General features: G+C 49.3%; 1 protein-coding gene across 1 annotated transcript in view; it reads right to left on the reverse strand.

Moving 5' to 3' along the window:
- Positions 1-24,579, reverse strand: part of vvl (ventral veins lacking) — a 56,371-nt gene extending 31,792 nt beyond the window's left edge. The window contains exon 1 of the mRNA XM_089570999.1: positions 22,771-24,579. Within this exon, the coding sequence (XP_089427125.1) occupies positions 23,296-24,531 (1,236 nt within the window). The 5' untranslated portion in view covers positions 24,532-24,579 and the 3' untranslated portion in view covers positions 22,771-23,295. The remainder of the gene's footprint in view (positions 1-22,770) is intronic.
- Between the last annotated feature and the right edge of the window lie 415 nt (positions 24,580-24,994).

The raw sequence follows: 24,994 nt of genomic DNA on the forward strand, positions 1-24,994 counted from the left end.
AAATGCAAAAAATTCTAGGATGGCGGCTTTGCGAAGGATAGGCACAGCAGAGAATTACGTCTGATGAGTGCGCAGTTGTATAAAGTAACGCAAACACTTCTAGGACTGCAGCATCAACGTTCCGTGTTTTGCGACGACGCTGTGACAACACCGAAATATCCCATCGCACCTAGCCTGTGCCTGCTACCACTTCCAACCAATTCTTAGCGCAGCAGAAAAAAAAAAGTTTATTGAAATAGTATTAGGTACGGCGGCAGGAAATAGGTATTTGACTATACTGGAATTGCCGACCATCCATGCCTCAAGATTCCCATCTTGTCTTTAAATTGCGCCTCCTCTCCGTTCTGCCCCTCTTAAAATTTAATTCTTATTTAGAAATGGTCTCCAGCAATGGCCCATGAAGGTAGGGTATCCACCTCATATGCTGCAGGCGGTTCATGATTCGAGTTCCTGTACCTCCTAATTATAAAGTGCATCCTAAAGCCTTTTTAACAGCATCACGCGAGCCGCGTGTTCGGAAGGTGCCCTTACCTCTATTCCAATTAGTCTAACACGCTGTACGTCACTCCTTACGACAGGGTTAGGTAGCCCCTTGATATGCTCTGGTTGTTTTTGCGACTATTTTGGGGAGGGAGAGATTGAGATTGTGGCAGGGTCGGGTGGGGGCGTCGTCAAGCTCGGGAACAAAAATCGAAGACAGCCTAGTCGTGTACAAGTAGTACGCGAGGAGTCTCAGGGTTGGGAAATGGTTGCGGTTGGGGAACAGGAGGTGGTTGTCATGTGTCGGTTGGGAAGTCCATGCAGGTTACGGTAGCTTTGGCCTTGGAGCCTCCGGCGGGGTCGTCCGCTGGACATTGGGCGAAAAAGTCTCGCTCTGGCCGCATGCAGGGCAGTCGTTTCAAGTGGGGACCAAACTCAATCCGGTGGTCTTGATGTTGGATGGTGATTACTATATTGATGGAAACCCTAGAGTAATCAAAGACCATCACTGCTTTTGGGACGGGGGGAGGGAAGGGGCGGTAAGGCCATGAGCTGAACTCGTAGTAAACTCGTCGGTTTCCTCGTTGCCAGGGACGCCGATGTGGGATGGCAACATGCGACCACGGTCTTTCGGGGAATGGAATGTACCTCTCAGGGTGGACATTGTGAGGGTGTTAACCTGCCATCTGGCATTTTGTTGTGGTGGTGAAAACTTTTATTCGGTGAAATAGAGTTTGGGAGCCACACAGTGGCACCGCTACATGGTCGGCGTCCCTATAGCCCAGGACACAGCATGACGAGGCCCCGTCTCTCGTCCGTTTCACCAGAGCCCTTTGGTACTCAAGCGAGGACCAGTTGAGGAGGACAGTCTCCCATGCCTCTCGAGAAGGAAGTCCGCCTCTTCAGGAGAGAATATGCCTCAACCTAGCCAGGAGGGTAGCAGCGTCAGGGGCGTGGTGAAGCCTGTCTATGTGGTGCAGGCCCTATATGTTCTGACAGATCTCCTGTATTTTCTTTCCTCGTGATGTATCTCTGTGTGGCCGCCCAAAAGCCTAACACGGGCGCTCAGAAAAGCCCCTCATACGCTAAGTCAGTTTGGTGAGAAACAAATACCTATATTTTTTTTCTAAAAATTATCTGGTAGACTACACGTTTGAAAGAGTTCGTTTTTTGACCAGTTGGCAACTTCTGATTATAACAGAAATGCGCGGTTGGTACTAAGACACAAGAAGAACAAAGACAACAAGAGCAGGCGCAAGCTGTCAAACAAGGTTTATTAAAACGAGTACCTCGTCTTCTCTAGTACTTACCCGCCGCAGTGGGCCAGTGGTTAGAGATCTCGGCTGCTGAGACCGATGACGTGGGTTCAATCCCGGCAGCGGCGGCCGGGTTTCCATGCAGGCGAAATGCAATACGACTGTGTATTGTGTCATGTCAGCGCACGCTAAAGAATCCCAAGTGGTCGAAATTAATCCAAAGCCCTCCACTACACTCTGCAGAATAGCCCAAGCGTTGATCTGGGACGTGAAGCCCGCAGTACTATCTTGAGTCCTCATTCTTGAGTCCTCATTCCTCATTCTTGAGTCCTCATTCCACCCGCACACTTGCCGTCTAATTATTAGCTAATAGGTAGCCGATGCTCGCAGGCGAACCCTCGGGAACAGCTGGCGATCCGCAACGACATTACCGTACACCACTTTGTGTCTTCACAGCGGTATCACAGTCCATGCATGATACATGATGGAGGTAAATGTTGCACGTAAAGATCCCGACAAAAGCCAAACACCCTTAGAATCACAACGAGAAAATACTTTACTGGTAACGGATTATGCAGAAGCAGAACCACAATGGGACCTGCTGTTCTGACAAACTCAAGGAGCCAGTGAGCTCCGATGACAGCACAAAATGAATGTCCGGTCCTGACGTTATGTATCTCCTCATTGATTTTACTGCTGTTGTAAACCTTTCGGGTGATCAGATACTAAACCGGTGTCTGACATAAAAATACAGTGTGATAAAAAGCACATAACAATAAAAAATATTATAGTTTAGTAAATACAGCAGAATATAAAAAATGAAATGTAGCTTTTGCTTAAAATGAGACAAACTGTTCTTTTGTCGCTATTTTCTCCGCCTGTAGAAGACGAAGATAAGAAGGGGAAGAACTGGAACAAATGGGGCAAGGCTGACAAAGCACCCAAGAAGAGTAGCATAAAAAGTGCGACTCGGCTTATTTACTATTGCTCACCAGCCAGTTCCTCTAACTTGCTTAAAGCCTACAAATACAAAAATTGCTGCGCCAAATTTAAGCGGAAAATTTCTTCTTCTCCTTGTTAATCGTCTTTACTTCCCCAAAAAGAAAAAAAGAAAGAAGTGCTGCATCAGCACGGCGCAAATTAATTGCTAGGAAAAAAATTATGGCTGAGGCTTAGCTAAGGTTAAGCCTAGTCAGATGCGAAGCATATTGGTGGCTAGGCTTGGTAATACATGGCTTTCCTTGGTTGCATACTTGGTCATTTTAATACAACCACTAGAAGCCTTCGTCGTGGGGGAAGACAACGGCATGGCTACAGCGGAACGCCGACTAACCCCGAGACGCGCGTTGGGTGAGCGCCTGGATTGCCACGGAAGCCGCGCCTGCCTGCCCGGTGGAGCGAGCGTTTCACCTACACAGAGTGTGAACGCGCGTTCGAAATGCGCGGGAATGCCGCTCGAGGACATTCCGGCGTCTGTGCGATGGCATCGTCACGACGACGTCACGGTGTCACGTGGCGTGACGGCTAGGGGTCCCACGGCGACGGCGCGAGGTGGAGGCCGCCTCTCTCATCCGATGTCACGTGGTGTGACGTCACGGTGTCACGTGGTGTGACGTCATTGTGTCACGTGGTGTGACGTCACGGTGTCACGTGGCGTGACGTCTAGGGGTCCCACGCCGACGGCGTGAGTGGTAGCTCTAGCAATATGCTTCGCATAAAAAACTTTGATGTGGCGAAACGGAACAACGGAACACCACGTTGCCGAGCTAAGCGCGCCGCGATTAGCTGCAAAGGCCAAAAACTTTCCATGAAAAAGGTCAGCGAGTAGGCAATGCAATGTGCTTCCGCCTCAAACGTTGATGAAGCTGCAGAGTGTAGAAAGCAAGCGCTTGTTGAAGCTTGTATACTTACGCTAATCTAACGTGCAGAAGTAACAGAGAGTTTTAGCATAGCGTACGTAGACATTCGCAAAAGCATAGCGAACGCGATAAAATAGCGTCATTCGTACTGCGCATGCGCCAAACGCTATTTCAAACCAAGGTTTTACGTACGTTCACGTTACGTACGCTATTTCTCGAATTTAGAGTGCGTGCTCTTGCGTACGCCAGGAAAAATAGCGTTGTCAACATAGCGGAGCCCACGTCGCCCGCTTCGTAGAGAAATTGCCATTGTCATTGGCTCTTTAGGCATACTCATTGCCCTTAAATGGAACATGTGATATTCGCCTTGCCTCCTCTCGTCGACAACAGAACGAATGAGTGATAAACTTGCCCTATTTCGGATTCTGTGTAGTGATTCCGTCGTTCATAACCCTAACAAAACACCGCCGCTATGGATTGGCTTGATTTGGATTTTACGCCAAGGCAGTCATAGCCTTGCCAAAAGTAGCGGTTTCGGCGGTCAGCTGGCCCACGACCGGTCGTGGCTGGCCCGTCGCAGTGCTCGTAGCACGACTCATTTGGGGACGCCATGCAACCGGCTATCTACGTGATACGACTTGGATACCTTGGCCAATGCCTTGGCTAAGCGCGAAAAATATGACAAAATGTTTTTACATTATAACACCAGATGGCGCCACTGCGGCCCTGGCTACCGTCCCGTTCGGGTGGTTTGTTGTAAAATAAACTAGAAGTGCTCTTGCTAGTCGCACAGTAACTTCCCGCTAAATGCCTGCGTATAACGTGCGTAAGCGCTCATACGCTATACTAAAGGTGTCTACTAACGTGCTACCGTTGGCGGGCTTATAAGTGTACACGCGCCTATCATGTGCCTGTTAAGGAAAGGCACGGTAACTGCCTCCTTTCTTAGTGGACACCTGAAAAATGCTGAGGGAAGGGGATGAAGAGGAAAGTAAAGGAAGGTAGATAGACAAAGGCTCCGTAGTGGAGGGCCGTAGTTTCAGTTCTTATCTTGTTTCCTGCTGTGGCTGTATGTTTTGGTATGTTGGCCCATAAGATTTCAGCTGAGAGTCAGCGCTCGTGTAGTCTTGATCCATTGCCTGCGCACTCTTGGTTCGGGCTTTTTTGAAGCACGAAATGCTTTTAGCTCCCCTGTTCTGCAAACTCAGACGAACAACGACCGGGAACCGCGGCGATCCTCAGGACGAACATGACGCTGAACAGTAAGCGAACGCAAAATGGAACTCGTTTCGCTACGGCCAATGTGTGCCAGTTAGCGGAGGCACACATGGCGTGGTGGACACGAGTCGGAGGTGCCAGCTATAACTGTTCGTCTCGAATTGCAACGAAAATCACGGTAGTTCTTTCAAGTTCCTCCATGTACTACCAGTCTTGAAGCAATGCAGTAGAGTCGAAAAGCCGAGAATCAATGGCCACTGTGGTCAACGTTCCGACGATACAAGTTTCGGTTCCTCACGGTGTGGAGGCTTTCGGTGAACCCCCACAGTGGTGGCTCAATAACTATGGCCTACTACTGCTGAGCACTAGGTCTCAGGTTCGAATCCAATCGATATGCCCCTCCCCCCCCCCCCGTTCCCCCTAAAAAAAAGGCTTTTAAATGTTGAAATACAGCGCCGCGTTATAAGATGTCATGCGATTCAAGTTTATGCGAAGTTTTCAACTAAGACATACCATATAGCCCGTAGTGTGCGCACTAGCTCGTAAAGATGTACTTGCAATTTCTTTAGTTATGAGCACGTTCGCTTCAAGCTAAGAACCGGATGCTTAGGTCGAAGTTAACTTTATCCAATGCCCACTTACCTTACTACGACCTTCAACTAAGGCACATATTAATTATTTGTTTTGGGTACCCTTGTATCCCAAAAACGATATGAAGAGGCAAAAATTTCAGTTTCTTCGTAATTGGGACGTAAGTATTTTTCCTGAGATAATGTAAGCCCATTAGATGCCGGGAAACATTGTGACGTCACCGAGGAAAGAGCGAAGAAGGTATCCGGTGTTTCCCTCCCCTTCCTGTTATTTTTGTTTCCTGCATACAATGATATATCGCTTCACTGTAAAATCTGCTTCGGCTGCGCGCGACATCTCAGTAGATTATGCAAAAAAATTGTCGAGCAAATGCGCTAGGTTCCATATGAATGCTGTCTTAACAACGTCAAATTCGGAGCGAAATAGCAGCCGTTGAGTCTCTGCTTACACTGCAATACTATCGCCATCTAAATAGGAGCTTGTTAGCATGCATCGTTCATCTTATTTTCATAAAACACCCCCGGCACATTTTCTTCCAACCCTTGTGTTGATGTTTTCCTCATTCTCTTTCGCGCGAACTGATTCATGCAAAGAAATAAGCTGCCAAACAAAGCGAACACATTCTGATGCTTTCCTTTGTTAGATAATGTTTCGAACAGGTCAAAAAAGCCTCATGAATATCAATGCTCTCACAACGAGCCGACAAGCGCGCCCAACGCTGGCCGCTCCAGTCTTTATTTTGCTCTGCTTTCAACAAAATACACCTTATATTGTGAACCGCTGTTGCTTTCATTGTGTGTGCTCCTGCATAATGCAGGCATATTCGAAATCAGTCGGCACTAAATAATGACACACGAGCGTGAAAGCTGCGCCGTCGCTGGTCTCGTAACTGTCACCCTTGTCTATTTCCTGTATTATTTACTAATCTCATTTAACTTTGCGCCATTGAATTAGGCACCTCCTGACCGCCGCCGATCCCTGCATTGTAATGCGTATTTATTACGAAGTGCCTTCTTTTAGTCGAGAGGCTTACTGGCTTTGAAATTTATCTCCTAGTTAAAGTTTTGTGCTCCACTGCGGTAAAGTTAACAACAGAAATTGCCTGTTTCACACAGTGTATAAACACGAAGGACACCGAGTATAAAGACTGCAGCCCTGTCTCTACAAATGGGCTCCTTTAGAATGACGTTGACACCTCTACTTTGGACTGGCTGTCTCTTGGCGATATATACACACTGTCTATTCGAACAGGAAAAGTAGAAGAAAAAAACAATACACACAAAAGAGACTACAGAGAGTACAGTGCCGGCCTGTTCTGATGCTGGTCTCGCCTGCACTGTCCTGTTTATGTATATTCAGAGCGCATTGTGTTGCTTGCTGATTTCTCCGTTGGGACATCAACAAGCAACGTGCCCGGCAACGTACCATTCTGCGTTGACTATGGCATGGGAACTCCTATAAGACGCATTTATGCCATATTAAAGCCGCACACGTGTATGCGCATTAAAATGAACGGTGAAGGCCCAGCACGCGAACGAGGAGCTGAACTCAAAAATGAATTCGCTACAAAAAAAAAAAAAGCACAGTAGTTCCGGTGCGTTGTTCGACAGGTTTGGTTTTATTTTTGGAACTCACCCTTCGACTCGTGTGCAAACAGTACAAAAGAACCTTTTCAGGCCTCTAAAGGCAGACCATTTTAGTTCATTCACGCGGGCACATTTGCGCTAGAAGAACACAAGACAACCGTACGGTACACACTGGGCCACTAGAAGATAAACCTCTGCATCTACGGTGTAGAACCTGGAAGAGCCAGCAGGCAGCTTCTCTACCTGCGTGGCTGGCATGTGAGCGTGTAGGAACTGTGTATTTGTATATCCTAACAGAAATTTTTTAGACAGTCTATAGACTGTCCTCAGACATCTGTCTATAAAGTCTATAGACTCTCTATAGAGAAATCCTAGAGAACTATCTATAGGCCATACAAATGCTATAGACAGTCTATAGACAATCTATACATTTATGGCGATACACTTCTAGTAGACTTTTTTTCTACAGACCGTCTATAGACTATGAATAGACAAAAAGAAATATCTATAGGAAGGCAATGGAGCCTGTAAGAAGTCTATAGACTATCTATAGACCATTTTTATAACGGAAAGCCTGCATCCCGGGCTCGTAGCTGTTCTTGCATAACGACAGAAAGTTGACCCCGAGTAAACCATGGCAGACATATACGCGGTATCGTCTATGCAATAGACGTACAAGTGGACACAGTGGCCACTTCCCCGCCTGCCACCTCCCTAATATCGTGATTCCGTCTACAATCGAACAAGTCTCATAAATCGCCGAGCTCAATACCATGTGACCTTATCAAAGTTATCCCGCGTACGAAAAGCCTTGCGCCACTTAGTCGCATCACGTACAAACTTCCATAGAGCAAAGGCATGTCGGTAGAGGAACCGCATCCACCGCGAATATTCGTTTTTCTGCTCTTGTCTCTTTTTGTATTTTCTCTCAGAACTACATCTTCAATTTGAGCTGACCAATTGATTGTTTTGTTTCCCTTGCTGCCCTGTGCTTTCCGTTGCTGGGGAGCTGTTATCAAAGCGCGCCGTTCTCTGCACAGCTGCAGCTAGCCCGACGCGTCAGAGCCGTCTGGCCGACCGTCTGGAGCGTTGCCTGCGTGCATATATCTATGCAGCGCGCGAGCCTAGCGCGAGCGATGCACCCGTTCGAGTTGCTGCTGCAGCTTTGGCAGGTGCGCTCATGCGCCGGCATGGTGGATGTTGGAGGGGGGGGGGGGGGGGGGGGGGGGGCGAGTGCCTGTTCACCATGAGCAACTTGTTTGCCCGACAGCATAGCGCTGCATCCGCTCAGTAGAGTACGTTCACTCAATCTGGCAGCGGTGCTCTCCTGACAATCAGCGCGCGTGGCTGCGCTATCGGTGGCATATGATTAACGCACGAGGCCACTGTGTCAGCAGGCGACAAACCTACCAGCCCGCCGAGTACATGAAAAACGAAAAGAACAAAATCCCCCGTAGCGTCTAACCACATGGGAGTACCCATGGTGCATATGTTTGAACGGTGCACGACACGGAGACTTCACAGCCTGCATCGAAATATATTGGCGTTTATTTAAAATTTCAAAGAACATATTCCATGATAGTTATTCGCTCAGTACTTTCTCATTAGCGAGCCGCCGCTGTGGCTCAGTGGTTATGGTGCTCGGCTGCTGACCCGAAAGACGCGGGTTCGATTCCGGCCGCGGTGGTCGAATTTCGAAGGAGGCGAAATTCTAGAGGCCCGTGTACTGTGCAATGCCAGTGCACGTTAAAGAACCCCAGGTGGTCTAAAAATCCGGAGCCCTTTACTACGGCGTCTCTCATAGCCTGAGTCACTTTGGGACGCCCCATAAACCAAACCAAACCTTTCTCATAAGCCAGCTTAATTGGTCCAGCGCGTCGTTGGCTGTCATGAATGGCCAGGCCTCATGTGTCGACCAGTCACGCTTATTGTCTACGTGTCACAGAATTTTTCAGCCTAGCCCTAGCTCTCTTCACCTTACGTAAATGTTGTCTTCGAGTGGCTCTTTCCGAACAGGGCGCACTTATACCCTCGAACAGTGACTGCACCTCGATCAAATTTACCATGGCAATGCCATGGGTCTACCTATTAATTTTACGTAATTTGGACTGCGCACTAACGCGACTCACTGATAGTCTCGTGCTCAACAGAGGGCGGTCATTGTGAGCTGGCCAGCATTCGCCTCGTCCTCGTCCGTTATCAAGTGGCGACTGGTTTTCTTTTGTAATGTTTCTTGCAACAGGCACAAATCCAGTATATTGCAAACTGTGGGCCTAACGTTCCGAAACGACGCACAGGTTATGAGGAACGCCGCTGCTAAGGGCTCGTGGGTAATTTAAACCACCTGGGGTTCTTTATCGTGCGTTGACACCGCACAGCGCAAGGGCACCTTTTTGCGTTTCACCTCCATTGAAATACGGCCACCGCGGCCGGGATCGAACTCGCGACCTTGGTATCTGCAGCTGAATACCATAGCCACTGATCCAAAGCGGCGGTCACGCACGAAGTGACCAACCTCACAATTAATACTCCTGCAGCTCGGTGTTTAAGTACGGTAGTGCTTTAAATGCAAGGTCTTGTTTTGACGATAGCTCTGCTCTCAGAAAATGCCACGTGTAGCGTCTGCACGAGAGTTGTGGCACAAAAAAAAACCCACATGCATTCGCTCGCTTGCCGCATAGAGCGAGGACCGACAGATTGCTGTGTGCTATCTACAGTGCGAACTAACGCTTGGGTTTAACCTCAATACCACTATATTCACAATGTAGGACTCACGCTGAATGCCCACTGGCCAGTGAGAGCAACGGTATAGAATCCAGCACACGCCATTGCAGGTGCCATTCAGGTGAATGTGGCGACGTAACCACCGCGGTATATCTCGCCGGCAGAACGCTTTGACAAAATGTGTGGTAATTTTTGCCCTCTCTTTCACATTATGCTGGGCCCTGTGTAGCACAGTTAGTGCACTCGCCTGTCCAGCCACTATGTCCACGTGTGACTCCACCAGAAGACCTTAAGCCGAAGGTTAGTGCGCCCTAAATTTATGTTTATTTCTGGGCATAGGATATGGAACACGTACAAAACGCGGAGAGTTATTTTGATGTAGCGCACTACAAAATTTGTCCCGGAGAATTTTGTCATACGTCGAAGGCCTCCCAAGAGAAAACGTCACTGAGTACTGTTCGAACGCATCTGATAAAAATTTGACTTCGAAGCATCTCACTAGCGCTGCCGCGGCTCAACTGTCTGCAGGTTCGCGGCAATACTCACGGCTTCGAAAATTGCGTGGGACAACCTTCCATTGCGAAGCCCCTGCGAAACCTGGTTTGATTCAACGAGAAGAAATTCCTCCCCAAGCCTTATGGACTGCAGGCATACTTACACCTTCCTGCTACGGTGGCTTTCGCTGCATGACTAAAAGAGATCAAGGAGAAGAGCCTTCACGCCACACAGACTTTCTCAAGCGGAGCGCACTATGCCGCCATTTTAAAGATCATAAGCCACAAGCGGAAGAATTAAGTCATATAGGAAGTGCTCAATACAATCACTGCAAAACGTCCATTTACAATGCAAAATTACGCGATGTCCGTCAGCCGTGAACTTTATATTGAAAACCCCCTATAGGTGAAGCGAGCCTGCCAACTATAACCCACATGGCGACTCCATGTCCCTCCATATATGTTGACACTAAGACTGCTTTAAAAAAAAAATGTTGTGAAGAAATAGGAAACATGGCAGGAAAGACGCTTTGGATAAATGCTTTGGTTCCGCAGAAAGGCAGAGCGCATGCCGTCCGTTCCGCCGACGGAGCGGCTGCTGGCATTAAGGCGCTCGAGAGTCTTCGTAAAAGGTCGCCCCGAAAGGTCAGTCCCGGAGTTGAGTAAGAAAGCGACAACTGTGATTGAGCCTCCGCAGGCACGCTGGGCCCCGAGTTCCCCAAATACCATCAGCGCCGACGCAAGCGCAGTGATATTAACGATAGTCAGGTAATGTAAAACCATTAGAGGCTGGTGTATATGCGCAAAGCGATGGCCAATTACGCGAAGTCGTGTTTATAGCGGCATTTAATGAATCGAGCCACCATTACTGTCGCTACTCTTTTAGCGCCTTTTGAGTAGAATCCTGAATCACAAAATAGGTGTCAGTAAGGCTAACGAGACATTTGGTGAGACGCCCTGCGTTCACGCGTGTTTTACGTTGATTTCAGAGAGTTGTATGATGTGAACCTCTGTCAAGTTGTTCATTGCAGCGTTTTTAGTCCATCATTCACAACACTCGCAGCTGCCTTGGTAAATAAAGTAATATGAACATATTTAGTTGAACCTCGTTATAACGAAGTTGAAAAGAACCGGCGAGTACTTCATTATAGCCCGTGTTGACCCAGCTTCCTACGGGAATCTTCATTCCTTCGCTATATCCATTATTTCGTTTTTAAACCGTTTCGTTATAACGAAGTTCGACTGTATACGTGTAAGCTCTGGCAGCAGGGGCGGATTTATGAAGGGGAGTTAAAAGAGGCGGAGGGGGCTTTTCAGCCAGAAATTCTACAAAAATTGTGCTGAACCTCTTTTCTTTTTTTGGCGAAAAAGATCCAAGAAATACACTGTTCAAATGCTACCCTTCCCCGCACCCGCCAAGCGGATCGCATAAATCCGTCCCTGCCTGTCGGGCGTTATAGTTCAAGCCCCCAGCCGTGTGTGTCTACACCGCTCTGTGACAACATGTAAGCTGTCCTCTGCGCTGGCACGTACTTTGACCTTTAATCTCCTGCCTCAAACGCGGCAGTCTTCTCGAAGCCAAGAACACATCAGCAGAAATCCTCAGATGGCTTGCAGCAGACTGTGGTCGTTGACAGACTGAAGCGCTGGCAGCCGCAACTGCAGTGTTTTGCAGGCGTCGCTCATGTACTACTAAACGCAGCGCCCCGCTTCGGCGATCCGCTTCTAATTGTTTTTCTACAGATAATTAAGTTCTACCTTGACCGCCGAACCATGGAGCATTCGACAAGTACCATGATGTATAACGAACGCTGTATTTGTTTTCTACATCTCTCTGCTCCTAAAGAACCAACCGGAAGCAAATGTGACATCACCGCTGCGCAGACCACTCAGCGTCCTTTTCAGGAGGCGCTTGTATTACCAAAGGCACCGAAGTACGAAAAAGAAATGTCGCATCAGCGCTACTGCGCAAACGCGCAAAAATTCATTACGCTGCGTAAATGTGTCTCGGAGTCTATAGCGCTCCTATATATCTGCGCTATATCTTTACACCAGCGTTAGGCTCCGGCTGCAAGGGTTGAACTTTAGACGCCTTCGATGCATGAATGCAGGCTGTCTTCTCACACTACACGCTCCGCGCATTTAAGTGCAATATGGTGCAATGTAACGACAAAACGCTGGCCATTCCAACCCCACCTGAAGGACGAAAGCTATTGTTTGTATGTCATATCGGCACGTGAAGGAAAGCGTTAGAAGTTTGTATTCAGCAGTACTGGAAACAGCTAGCGTGTTTCTGCAGAGTAGGGGCAGACCAGAGGCAACTGAGCTTCGGCTCATCATCAATAGCCATCATAAACCATCATCACCAGACATGCTGTCTTGTGCCAGCTGTGCCCACCCTGTCACAGTACATCTCTTTTCAATGCTCTGCTCCAGTTGATTCTATGCAGTCTGCGACTAGGTTTCCTTGTAGTGACCACTACACTGTTCTTGTGCAAGATTATTCATTAGCAGTCTTGATTCGTAAACGGTCTACGCAATTCGAGCAGCGTTTATTCCAGGTTGTAAATTGCTGCTTCCTTTCCGGCACTAATGTGGATATCAGAAACACTGCACGCGAGTCTTGTCAGCTCGAGTAAGCTCCCAACAAAAAGTCAAACACACCTTGTGAACAACGGCTGGCATCGGAGAAACCGGCAGCTCTGGACTGGAGTACTTAGTGAATGCTAAGTTTACTACAACGAGGAAAATTAGCAGCTCTGAGCGCAGAAAGATATAAAGAGTCGCCAAGATGACAAATAAAAGACATTTTAGCGAATGCTCTCCAGTACAGCGTTTTTCGCCAGCTATGCTTGGCCACTGTGTGATGTGGTGCGCTATGTATTTATTTATTTACCTGTACTTAGCCATTTCAGACGATCCGCTGCAAAGGAAGCAGTGACGTAGTGCACTGAATGAATATTTTCTTCCGATTCCAATCTATCAATTATCAGGCTCCCTAAATGGCCGATCAGTACCAAGAGGGGTGCGCTGATTAGTTAGTAGCAATAACAAGGCGTGAAAACTACAACTGAATAGAATCAGGATAGAAGCAATTGGAGCGGCCCACGAACGCGTAGCTACTAAGAAGGTCGATGTTGTGCGGCCCCGTGTTCTTTATTTATGTTTATTTATTTTTATACGCAGTGAGGGTTCAACGTTAAGAGCTTCTCGCTGTATACATGCAGGTATAAAAATCAACAACTCCGGCTAATTTCCAGGTGCCTTTCGACCGCTCCAGCGGTTGAGCAGGGTATGCAGGGGAAGCGCCAGCTACACATTTACCATTAGTGCAATGTTTCCTGCCTCTCCGCTGATATTCAGGATTAACTTGGTTTTTGAACACTATTCTCCTATGTACTCCGAGACGCAATCAGCGAGTATAATCGCGATCAGCAGAATGGTAAAGATGAAACCGTGCGTTTCCTTTCCGCTGTGTCCGTTTTCCGTGTCGATATATATATATATATATATATATATATATATATATATATATATATATATATATATATATATATATATATATATATATATATATATATATATATATATATATTTGTTTCTGTGGCTTTTGTAGTTTGTCAGTCCTACAGAATAATCAGCAGCTGGCAATGCAGCTCTCAGGCCAAATTCCTGAAGAACAGAGCTTTTGGAACTCGTGCGGATGAGGATACCATTCTCAGCCCAGAAGCTGAGTGAAAAGTGCAAGAAAAAGAAGAACAACAGAGACAGGGGTTTAGCTTTTTACAGGCACAAATATATTTATGTATACGAACTGTGTCCATCATAAAAATGTCCGCATATAATCACCACTCTTCTGTTCACACTTCTTTCATCATCGTTCGCTCGTTCGAAGTACAGAAAAAAAAGTAAGAGGGAAGGAAGAAGAGGAACCGGGTTCTGGGAGAGGAGGCGAGCACACGCCTGGAAGGCAAGGCGTTGAGAGGAGTTTACTGCGCAATTCACTGGTGCGCCGGTAGATGGCGCCGCGACATGATGACGCAGAACGAAACAGAACGCAGGTGAAAAAGAGTGAGTGAGTGACTGAGTGAAGGAGGTACAGACGGAAAGAGTAAGCAGTGTACAAGCACAATCACACACGGCGAGCGCAACCATAGGCCATCCACAGCAGCGAACATGAAAACAAAAAAAAATTGAGAAGAGAAACAGATGCTCATAGACAACTATATATAATGTATACATATTTCGACCAGTCTCTCACGCAGTCTCTTGTTTTTATTCCTATGTACACCGTCTTCAGCTTGGGGCGTGTCGAGGGGAGGTGAACAACGCAGCAGATGTTCCACCATGGTCCCGCGCGCACCACATGTCATGTATACACATATGCACTAGCTCATCACTTCAGTCTTCGTCACATACGCGCCAGAGCGTACCGCATGTACAGATACACACACACACACGAACGCACACACGCTGTCACGTCCAGTTGGTTCTATGTACACAAGCAAAAAAAAAATTCAATGACTCGATCGAGACATGGAACACAACGCCATGCTCTAGTGGGAAATAGTTTTTCTTTCTCTATTTCTCTTCTCTCTGTTTTTTTTTCTTCTCTCTATCCTGTATACAAACGTCTCCACTTCTATATCTGTCTTGGAATGTCGTGAAAGCATGGAGCAAAGGAACGGGCGTATCAAACATGAAGATGTGGTGCAATGCTAACACTCAGAGCGTTACGAGTCAGATCACATCAGTAGCCCGTTCGGCGCTTTAATATCAAACATGCGAGCCTTTGGAATGTCTCAAAACAACGAAATGAAGTTTTAAAAAAACAGACCTAACGCAAAACGAGCGCCGTGTGCGGGACAAAAGGTCAGGCACGGTCACTTGAAAAAAAAAAAAAATGCTACCGCATGAGGAATGCGCGTCAGTACAATAACATGGTGTAGAACGCAGTACGAGAAGACAGTGAGATGACCAAGGGAGCACAGAAGAAAGAGATGTGCGGTCGATTGCAACTCTCATAGCCTGACACGTTTAAGCGAGAGCCACAGCAGCTGTTGCTAAATGCATTTTTTTTCGTTCCAATTCAAATGATAACAGCAAATTACGGTATGGTTTATGGTTTATGAGGGTTTAGCGTCCGAAAGCGACTCAGGCTATGAGGGACGCTGTAGTGAAGGGCTCCGGAAATTTCGACCACTTGGGGTTCTTTAACATGCACTGACATCGCACAGTACACGGGACTCCAGATTTTCGCCTCCATCGAAATTCGACCACCACGGCGAAATTACGGTACGTTAGCGGAAAATTGTTCATTAGCCGCAATCAAAAGCAGCATTTGCCGAGTGTCCAACCAATCGCGCACGTTGCGCAGTCAATAAATGGCGAACGGCGCTGCAAATTCACCCCCGGCGTCAGGCTGCGCCATTAATTTCCGCTTATTAAGAAGCCTCGTAGCTCATGTAGTGGCGGTAATGTACGAGCCAAGCCATCGGCAAATAACTCCGGCTTTGACAAACGAGGCTAAGCCTAAAGCAATAAAAATAAATTTGCAAAAACTGGAATTCGAAAATCACGCGTTGCCACACGCTGCTGGTACAACTCTCTTCCTCCGCTCAAGCTTTCGAAAGCGCTCTAAGACGCATTTGCAGCCGCAATGGCGCAGCTTGTCAAACGATGCATCCAATCAGTACGACGCCTCCTTACGACTCAGATCGTCCAAATGATGCTCACTTGGAATGTCATTGCAACCACACCAAATTCTCTAAAGACAACAATAGCTCGGCTGCCGCAGCACTAGCGCGCAGCTGGGGACTAATTAGAGGCGTCGACAGGGGAAAAAAAAAAACTACGATGAAAGCGAATTTGATGGAGCCCCAAATAATTTTGCCTGCGTAAAGAGCAATTTTCATATGCCATGGGGAAAGTGGCCTTACCACAACCCCCCTTTTTTCTCCCGTTTTTTAATCGACGCAATTGCACATTAATTAGTGCGCACTGGCCAGCCTCCTTCTTTCGGAAGTTGTCGGAGTGCAATAAGCGTGTAAGAAAAATAAATCACATAAGTCGGACATGAGAACAAAACAGAGCAACAAGTGTGCCTCCTGTGTGTAGCAGCGCCACTTCGAGCTTGAACGCACTGCACGGCTGTATACAGCTCCGCAGCTGTTATTAAATGAAGTCATGGCTGCACATGCTGTCAACAACAACAGACAAAAATAAGGTTACTTGTTGATTCATGACCGTCAATTTTTTTCTTAATTTTTTTTTCCCCATTCCAGCTCGCACGTGGCACACCGGAGAAAAGACAAATCCCGAGTCCTTAAAGGTCAACATGAGCCCAGAGGTGCCAGAGAAAAAAAAAAAGAAAAGAGAACGCATATGCTGAAAGACATCCTGAAGCGCCTGCTCACCAATGTTTTGAAATCTCTCTTCCTTGGGATATAGGTGTAATGAGAATTTAAATCCCCTGGCAACCAGTGTTTTGACAGTTCTCTTCCTGCAAACGTATCTATCATGAGAACTGAAGCATGTGCAGCACGCTCAAAGATCTCGACATTGCGGTGGTGCATTACAAAAGCGACAGCCGAGAGAGGGCGCTACACGACGTGGCGCCGCGACACCTAGCGGGAAAGACAAGCATAATGAAGAAAGGGGAGAACACACTAACATGGGCCACAACAACAACACTGCAAATGAAGACCAGGATTTCAGCATCGAAATGGCTGCGTCACAAATTAATCAAACGTAAGCAAAATGAAAAACTAGAATACAAAACAGGTTTTAAGAATGTTACAAGCTCTAGTAGGCAACGCAAGTACAAACAAATGTTGCATTTTGTTTCCTTCTTCGGACTTCGCACGTACAGATCGAAAGCCTCGTTTCCATATTGCTATTGTTGCCATTACAAATGTTATGACTGTCTCCCTTGATCTTTAGAAGCATCCTTGTACCCATTATCGCCAGTTAACGCTTCTTTCTGAAAGATAATTGTTGTCTACTTCTTTGCTTTCTTTTATATGCACATGCTATTGAGAGACTGCAGTTTGAGGGTGAAAACAACCGTCGGACTCCGCAGTGATTCAGATGCCACAGAATGAACCAACACGTCGCCCACGCGTGGACGATTCGACAACTGCGCGCCATTTAGCGTCACACCCGCAATATTTCGCAGTCCCGCAAAAAAGCGTGTCAGTGAAGTGTATCGACAATTTCTAGGACACGGCTGAGACGTGAATGATAGTGCACCTGATGAGACAAAGAGAAAATGCCTCCGACCACACAGTGTTCTTTTAAAACAAGAAGAACGAATCGCGCTTCCTAAGCACGGCACTTTTGGTGCGTTGCGATCCGCTTGTATGTGCAGCATGCGGGAGCAGGCCTGGAATCTGTGCGAGCATGTTATTTTCCCTGAATTCAGAGTTCTGTACAGACCGCGTGCGCGTACGTTGAGCCCGCCTACACCTGAAAGTGACTGGGCGTTTCAATTTCGGCGAATGGTTTCGTCAGAGGGAGCCAGGTTGAGAAATGATGTGGACTCATTCCGAGCAGTGACAGAGACGACCCACGAACAAGGCCTTCTGTGCATGCATATCGTCCATACTGGAGACGTAATATCGCGATCGAACAATACAGTGAACCATATGTGTGTGCTCAATATCTGACGTATATTAAATGGCCCAGAAAAAAAAAAAGAAAGAAACACCGGCCCTGGGTTCCTGCCGCTTGCTTTGGACGTTCAAATCCCGAAATGGGAGACAGCTGGGTGAGAACATGAAGATGAAAACGCGTCGGGATTGTGAATCATCACCAGGATATACACGAGCAGCAGCTGAAGAAAATGCCGCGCAACCTGGCGACAAATAACGCAGAAAGGGAAGGAATCTGAAACAGTTCAGTAATTTCCTAGCAAAAGCAAGAAATGCCAAGAAGTAAGCAATAGAAAACTTTGAGAGACGCTTTCGTTCGTAACATGCGCACATGGGTGCTCAGCAATTTGGAATGCAACAACCGCTGTAACCACTTCCCTGAAAGGATGGCCTGTATTGTGGTTCAGCGAGCTTCTGCAGCTCTCTGTCTCTCTGCGGGTTCCTGGACGTATTTCATTACGTAACTTGACACCTTCAATGCCGTGGATCTCTGAACTTTCACGCCACCCGCCGACATAAATTGGCGCTTGATCCCTACAGGAGAGCAACACTCCTCAAATGTAGCACGTGGCAACGAAAAACAAAGCATAAATGTTGCATCTAATTCTTACTTAAAAAAAAATTCTGTTACAGTGTGATCGTGGCGGCGGGAACGGACGTGTCGCACTTGCCTTCCCTCAATGTCAGTCGCGATATTCTCCCTCCTCTGCATTTTTTTTTTTTTTTGCTGCAGCAGTTGCTTCGTGCGCCTGTGTAGCACTTGCTAAAGGCTTACACAACGGCTACGTCCGCCTACGTAACGAAGCACGCCTGTACAGCCGGAGATGTCATCTGCGGCGACAAACTCAGCCGGGTAGCTACACGTTTCGAGCACATAACAGCCTCCAATGAAGCCGTCATTTATTTTGCGGCGTCAGCTAATTTACATTTTCCTATTCTTCGACGCTTCTCGTCACGCTGTTTCCCCTTTTGTAATGCACCCTTTTTCTTGGCTTGTAGGCTCCGGTTTTGACATCAATTGTTTGCGCCATATTAAGGTCAGTTGAGAACAGACAAAGGCAGAGCAGGCAGCGACAAAAAGGAAAGCTTGATCACTTTACATAAATTAGGCCGCTATATATTCGAAGTGCAAAAAAAAAGAAATAGAATGATCGAATGGGGGCGTCAGTCGGTTATAACGACCAGGCGCTGCTTTACAGCTGTCGGAAGTGCTGAATGGGTTAAGCCATGCGTCTTGCAGACCAGCCTCCTACCAGGGACACCCCGGGGTGAATGGATTGAAATTTGCGCCAATTACACTTCAAAATCGCGCAATTCGTCACACACATTTCGCCCTCGCACGTTCTCCAGTTCATCGCCTAAACTGGATACCACGTTCGCTCTACGAAATGAATGAACTTATAGCACGGAGTCTTATTGAGCGGTTCATTACTTAATGCCGTTTGTCGCGATTCAAATGAAAGTCAATGAGCAGAGGCGGGCGGCGGGAGGTACAATTATAGCATTATAAATAGACGTTTAGTAAGCATTGCAAAGGTAGCAAACGCGATCACTCAGAGCAGAGTAGCTTGAGTGCTGCTTACAAAGCAACGTTATGCGGTGATCATCTGTTTATATGCAGGTCAGTCTAATCTTCGGTACTTTAAGACAGCTTCTTTCTGACGCTTCACAAATGTGGATCTCTTAACCCAGGACTAAGGAAGCTCGTGGTGGATAAGTGCAACGACCTCATTAAGAGTGCGCCGACGTTTTAACGACCATAATATAGGAGATGGCAAGGTCTGCATAATGACGTTAACGTAAGGCAGGTGCTGCTTTTTGCACTGGACAAAGTTTAGATGCTGGTCGCGTGAACCTCATCTGTATTGCGGTATTTAAATAACTGCACGGAATGCCCGTGATAAATAAATGTTTGTAGCGAGAGCCGTTTGTATACCGCGCCAAAACTGCTTCGCAACAGCAGTGTATTTCCAATAAACCATCGAGACTGCGCGGTCGCGTCAATACTTTTTTCTTTCCCCCTCTCGTAGAAACGTTGTTGCAGTCTCTTTTTTCTAGCTGTTTCCCGGCTTTACTTCGCCTTTACAGGCGATATATAACGCCTCGGGTATTACACAGAGTCCGACCTTTTGCTCTGGTATTGCTACAGTGCACGGCTCTGACGTCATGCACGCCGTTCCAGCGCTTCTCGAAAGAGCACTCAAGTTCAGAAACATTTTCTTGGGTTTCACATCTTCGTACCAGCGGCAAGCTTTAGGCCTCGTTCGGCGACAGGCAGCTCTTCTTTGTCTTTATTTTACTGCCGCGATGTACAGCCCGTATGCTATGCACTGCGACACCCCCATAGCTATACACAGCTGAGCCGTTCGCGACAGCATCAGAAGACGGAGCACACGCCACGGACGCCTTGAGGCAGCGTGTTTCGCAGGGCACGAGTGGAAAAAAAAAAAAAATGAACAACCTAGAAAAGGGGGGGTGAGCCGATCAAGAAGCAGAAAAAGTCAGCGCGCACAGGTCTGCGCTTGCGCCAATAAAAGAACAAAAGGAAAAAAAATTGCGCGATTTCGAAATCATCGCCCCTCACTGTTCAGCTGCGCAGAGCTATCTAGCTCGGATCGCCTTCTTCGTCATCGCTGTAGCGCGCCTGCGGCGACGGACGGGGTTCGTTATGTGCTCTGTCGCGTGCGCGTCGGCTCGTCAGGCGAAGAGAGGAATCCGGGTTTTGAAATGCTTTCTCCTCATCGGAACGCTTGCAAGAGCAGCAGCAGCCGACCGAGAGGCCATAAATCACGCACGCTTCACCCGGCGTGAAAGCGCATAAGAACATGCCCATACCGAACGCGCAAGCGGCGGTAATTACGGTAATCGGCGCGCGAGGCCCGTGACCCACGTGGTGACATTTTAAAGTGGCACCCTGGCGTCTAACGAATTTTGTTTAATCTTCTTCTTTATTAACGCAACACCGCCACTCGTCAGCGCACTCACAACCACCTCGTCCGTATTTCACTGCAGCCAAACTATTCCTTCTCGTTTCCCCCAGATTTCCCCCTCTCTGAAACGTTCTGTCCGTCTTATTCCTTTTCTTCTCGTCTTTTTTTTAAAAAAACAACCCGATGCAAACCAAAAGCAGATTAAAAACAAAAACAACCAACAAGTTTAAAAGCGAACGAGCCTCGAAGACGACAAACAGTCCTATAAAACTAGGCCAAGCGGCACAGCGATGTGTCAGAAACAAAATGAGCAGATGCGAATGTAAACACGTATACATTAAACGAAAGTGCCTCGAGTCGCGTATACCTAAAGCTTTGACAATAGAGTTGAAGCGCGGGAAATAAAACGTGAAAGGTCAGCTGTTTATCTTCAAGTCTCTTTTTTCCATATGAAGTGTTTAACGTTCGTCTTGTCGCAGCTTGCAGACACTAAATAGCAAAGCAGCGACGGCAAATGCACGCCACCGGTTTTTGTACAAAGGACGCCACCCAAATGATCGCCAATTAGTTTTCTATTACAGCTCCTCTAGCGTTAACAAAGCCCCCCGGCAAAATGCAAGTGATAGCTCTCATTTGCAACGCTTCTATACCCGGTAACATGCAGGCATTGCGTGTGTATTGCCGCGTATTCTTAATGGCACTTCAGGTCAGATCCCCGCCGCCTAAAGTCATGTCATCTATAATGCATCTCTATTTCGCTCCCGCCGCCTTGACATGCTGTGAAGCTTGCGCTGCATTGAAGCGCGCCACCCGTAAACACACGAAGAATAACAAAAAAAAAAAAAGCGCAGCTGTCACCGATGGAATTCACATTTCACTATACGCTCTCAATTGTCCGCGCTGAAAGATCAGCGCAAAAGTGAGTGAAAGCTGCTGAGCGTCGATCACGCGCTAATGGATTTCCAACGCAAGGTTTATAAGCTACTCAGGGGAAATGCAAGGTAGCTGGAATACACTCGCAACTAAATAACAAAAAAAAGATAGAGAGAAGCGAGACAAACGTACACACGCACACATGCGCTCGGAACACAGAAACGGAATGCTCAGGAAGATCGAGAGAAAAAAGAGCAAAAAAAAAACAGATAGAGTTACACGTTGACGGGAGCAGCAGGCGCAGTGGTTTCTGAGGTATATAACGTCTCGCTTGTGAAAGACAAAACGGTCGCCCCTTTATCTATGGGGGACGACCGGTGGACCGACCGCTCGCACGGACGCTGCCCCGAGGCACAGGTAATGGAACGAACGGGCTGCCCTGGCTCCGCAGAGCCTTTCTAGACATCTCCGCGTCCCACAGTGGCTCACAGCGATCACTGGGCTTAAGCGTGGACCGGTGACGCTTCCCTCCGAACGCACAGATATTTTTATGACCCAAGCCATCCCCCACCGCAAACGCCCGTAATACGCGCTTGATTCAAAGGCTATGTCTATTTCTATGTAGCGTCGAGTCCTTTACTGTACTTTTGCCCACAATCGCCCCCACCCCCCACCCTCCCCTTTTTTTCTTGCTCGTTGCTTTCAGATTTCAAATGGCATATTTGATTAAATCAGGTGGCACAGAACTCTACGCGACGCTATACCAAATTCTGAGGCGCCGATCCACACTTATTTGCGTACAGCGTGCTTGCGAGAAACTGGGAACTAAGAGGCATCCTTCAGACAGGACAACCCGTAAAAAACTACCGCAGAACTCGGACGACAGACTCTCACGAGAGACTTCGCCGCCACAGTTACAAAAGATAACAACAAATGATCAACGCGCCAGACAGGAACGTATACGTCGAGGAAGGAAAGCAAATCTGCTCGGTCGCCGCAACGACCAGATTATACTTCGGGAGGAGAACTGTCCGGCTGACAGCGAGAAAAAACGCCCTGGGCGACAAACGACGGAATAATGAGCGAGAGGAAGTGATGTCTGCCTACCTGGACTAGTTGGGCATGCCTGTCTCCGTCTCAGTGTGGGTGTCGGGAGAGCGCGTAACATGTGAGAACGCGAACCGTATTTCTGTGTGTGTGTGCGCGCGCGTGTGTATATAGGAGGCTGTCGTCACTTTGCAGCGGACGAAGCGGGGAGGGGTCGCCGACGGCGCCTGGGTCGTCGGCAGAGTCGTTGGTTGGCACCTTTCTTCACCTGCTGTTGTACAACGTTTCGGAAAAGGATCATGGTTCGCTCACATGGTGGGGAGGGCACGCATCACACGCACCACCGTTGCAAACACGGAGGCGGCACGGCATGAGCGCATCGGTCCGGGGGCCCCGTCTTTCGCGCCGCGTGCTATGTACACAGGCGGCGTCCCCGTCCGGGCCACAGCGGCACGACCACCACCAGCACAGCACGACGGAGGATTGCACTTTTTGTACGCGGCGGGTGTTGACGCGCACCCCTGCCCTGCAGAGCGGCGACGGCTAGGTGTCGTCGCAGCTGAATAGGCAGGGGTACAGCGTGGGTCAGTGGGCCGCCAGCGACTGGCCCGGGTGAAGCGCGGCCGCGTGGGGTGGCGGCGGCGGGGGCGGCGGCGACTGCATGTGCATTGCCGGCGGCGAGTGGTGGTGCATGTCACCAGGAGAGCCACCGTGGCACATCATCATATCCGGCGTCGGGGGTCCGCCGGGTGCCCCAGCCTGCGGCTGGTTGATGGGCGGCGTCATCCGCTTCTCCTTCTGCCGCCGGTTGCAGAACCAGACGCGGACCACTTCCTTCTCCAACTGCAGGCTGTCGGCCAGGGAGGCGATCTCCTGGGCGGACGGCTTGGGCTGCTTGTGGAAGTGCGACTCGAGGGCGCCCTTCACCGACACCTCGATGCTGGTGCGCTTCTTGCGCTTGCGTCCCTGGGCGGCGATCTTGTCGATGGACGTGGGCGAGCCGGTGGTCGAGTCGGCCTCCTCGAGCCACTTGGCCAGCAGAGGCTTGAGCTTGCACATGTTCTTGAAGCTGAGCTGGAGCGCCTCGAAGCGGCAGATGGTCGTCTGGCTGAAGACGTTCCCGTAGAGGGTGCCCAGAGCCAGCCCGACGTCGGCTTGCGTGAAGCCGAGCTTGATACGGCGCTGCTTGAACTGCTTGGCGAACTGTTCCAGATCGTCCGAACTAGGCGCCTCCTCCTCGCCGCTTTCGCTGGGGTGCCGGTGGTGGTGGTCCAGCGCGCGCGGGTCGTGCTGCCCGTGCATGTGCGGGTGGGGGGGCACCTGGTCGGCGTGAGGGACCTCTCGCATGGCCGGGTGGGCCGCGCCGCCAAGCATGCCGTTCATTCCGCCGTACGGGTGGTGGTGGTGCTGGTGGTGCTGCGGGTGCATGCCGCCCATGGCGCCCATGTGCGGCGACACGGCGGGGTGCCACGAGCCCATGTGCTGCGCCGCCGCGGCCCGATGGTGGCCGCCGGCGCTCAGGTGGTGGTGGCTCAGTTCGCCCTGGGCGGGCTTGATGTCCGCCATGCTGCCCGGCGCCATGGACCACATGGAGGCGTCCGTCGGCAGCGACACCCACTGGTGGTGGTGGTGGCTGGACAGGCCGTTGGGCCCGCCCTGGTGGTGCGGCTGCGGTGGCATGTACTTCATCTCGGGAGGCTCGCGGCCGTAGCCCGCCGTCGGCTGCGAGGCGGCCACCTGCATGGCCTGGCTCGGCGGCAGGTGCACCGACGTCAGGCTGGACACTGCCGACGTGCCGATGTACGGGTTCGACGCTGCCATGCCGCCCTCCGCACGGGCGCCGCGCACATCTGACTCCGCCGAGCACTGGCTTCGCTATGCGGCCCGAGGGGCGCCCGTCGACGCCGCGGGGGCGCCTGCACCGCGCGGGAGGGGCCGCGGGAGGGGACCTCTCACGGGGCCGCCTCTGCGGGGGCCGGACTGCGCATGCGCGCAACGGCCCCGCGGGCGGGACGCCTGCGCGGCGGTGGCGCCGGCACGTGGCCGCCCCACTCAACAGCGCAGCCGGCAAGCGCGCAGTCTGCCGTCGCGTTGCGTCTACAGCGGTGCCGGCGCCGTGTTCTTCGGCGAGGTGGTACTTCGTTCAATAAAATGGTCCCTCCTCGCAGCGATTAAAGTTCCTTCCAAACGCTTGTCTGTTTCACTTCGTCTTGCTCGTGGAGCAGTGAATAAAGCTTTGTTACATAGTGCGTGTCCCCTGTTGTCTCTTGGTGCACTTCTGTTT

This window comes from Amblyomma mixtum, chromosome 2, assembly GCF_055824585.1.
Source record: "Amblyomma mixtum isolate Tamu chromosome 2, ASM5582458v1, whole genome shotgun sequence".
In the NCBI taxonomy this organism is placed as follows: Eukaryota; Metazoa; Arthropoda; class Arachnida; order Ixodida; family Ixodidae; genus Amblyomma; species Amblyomma mixtum.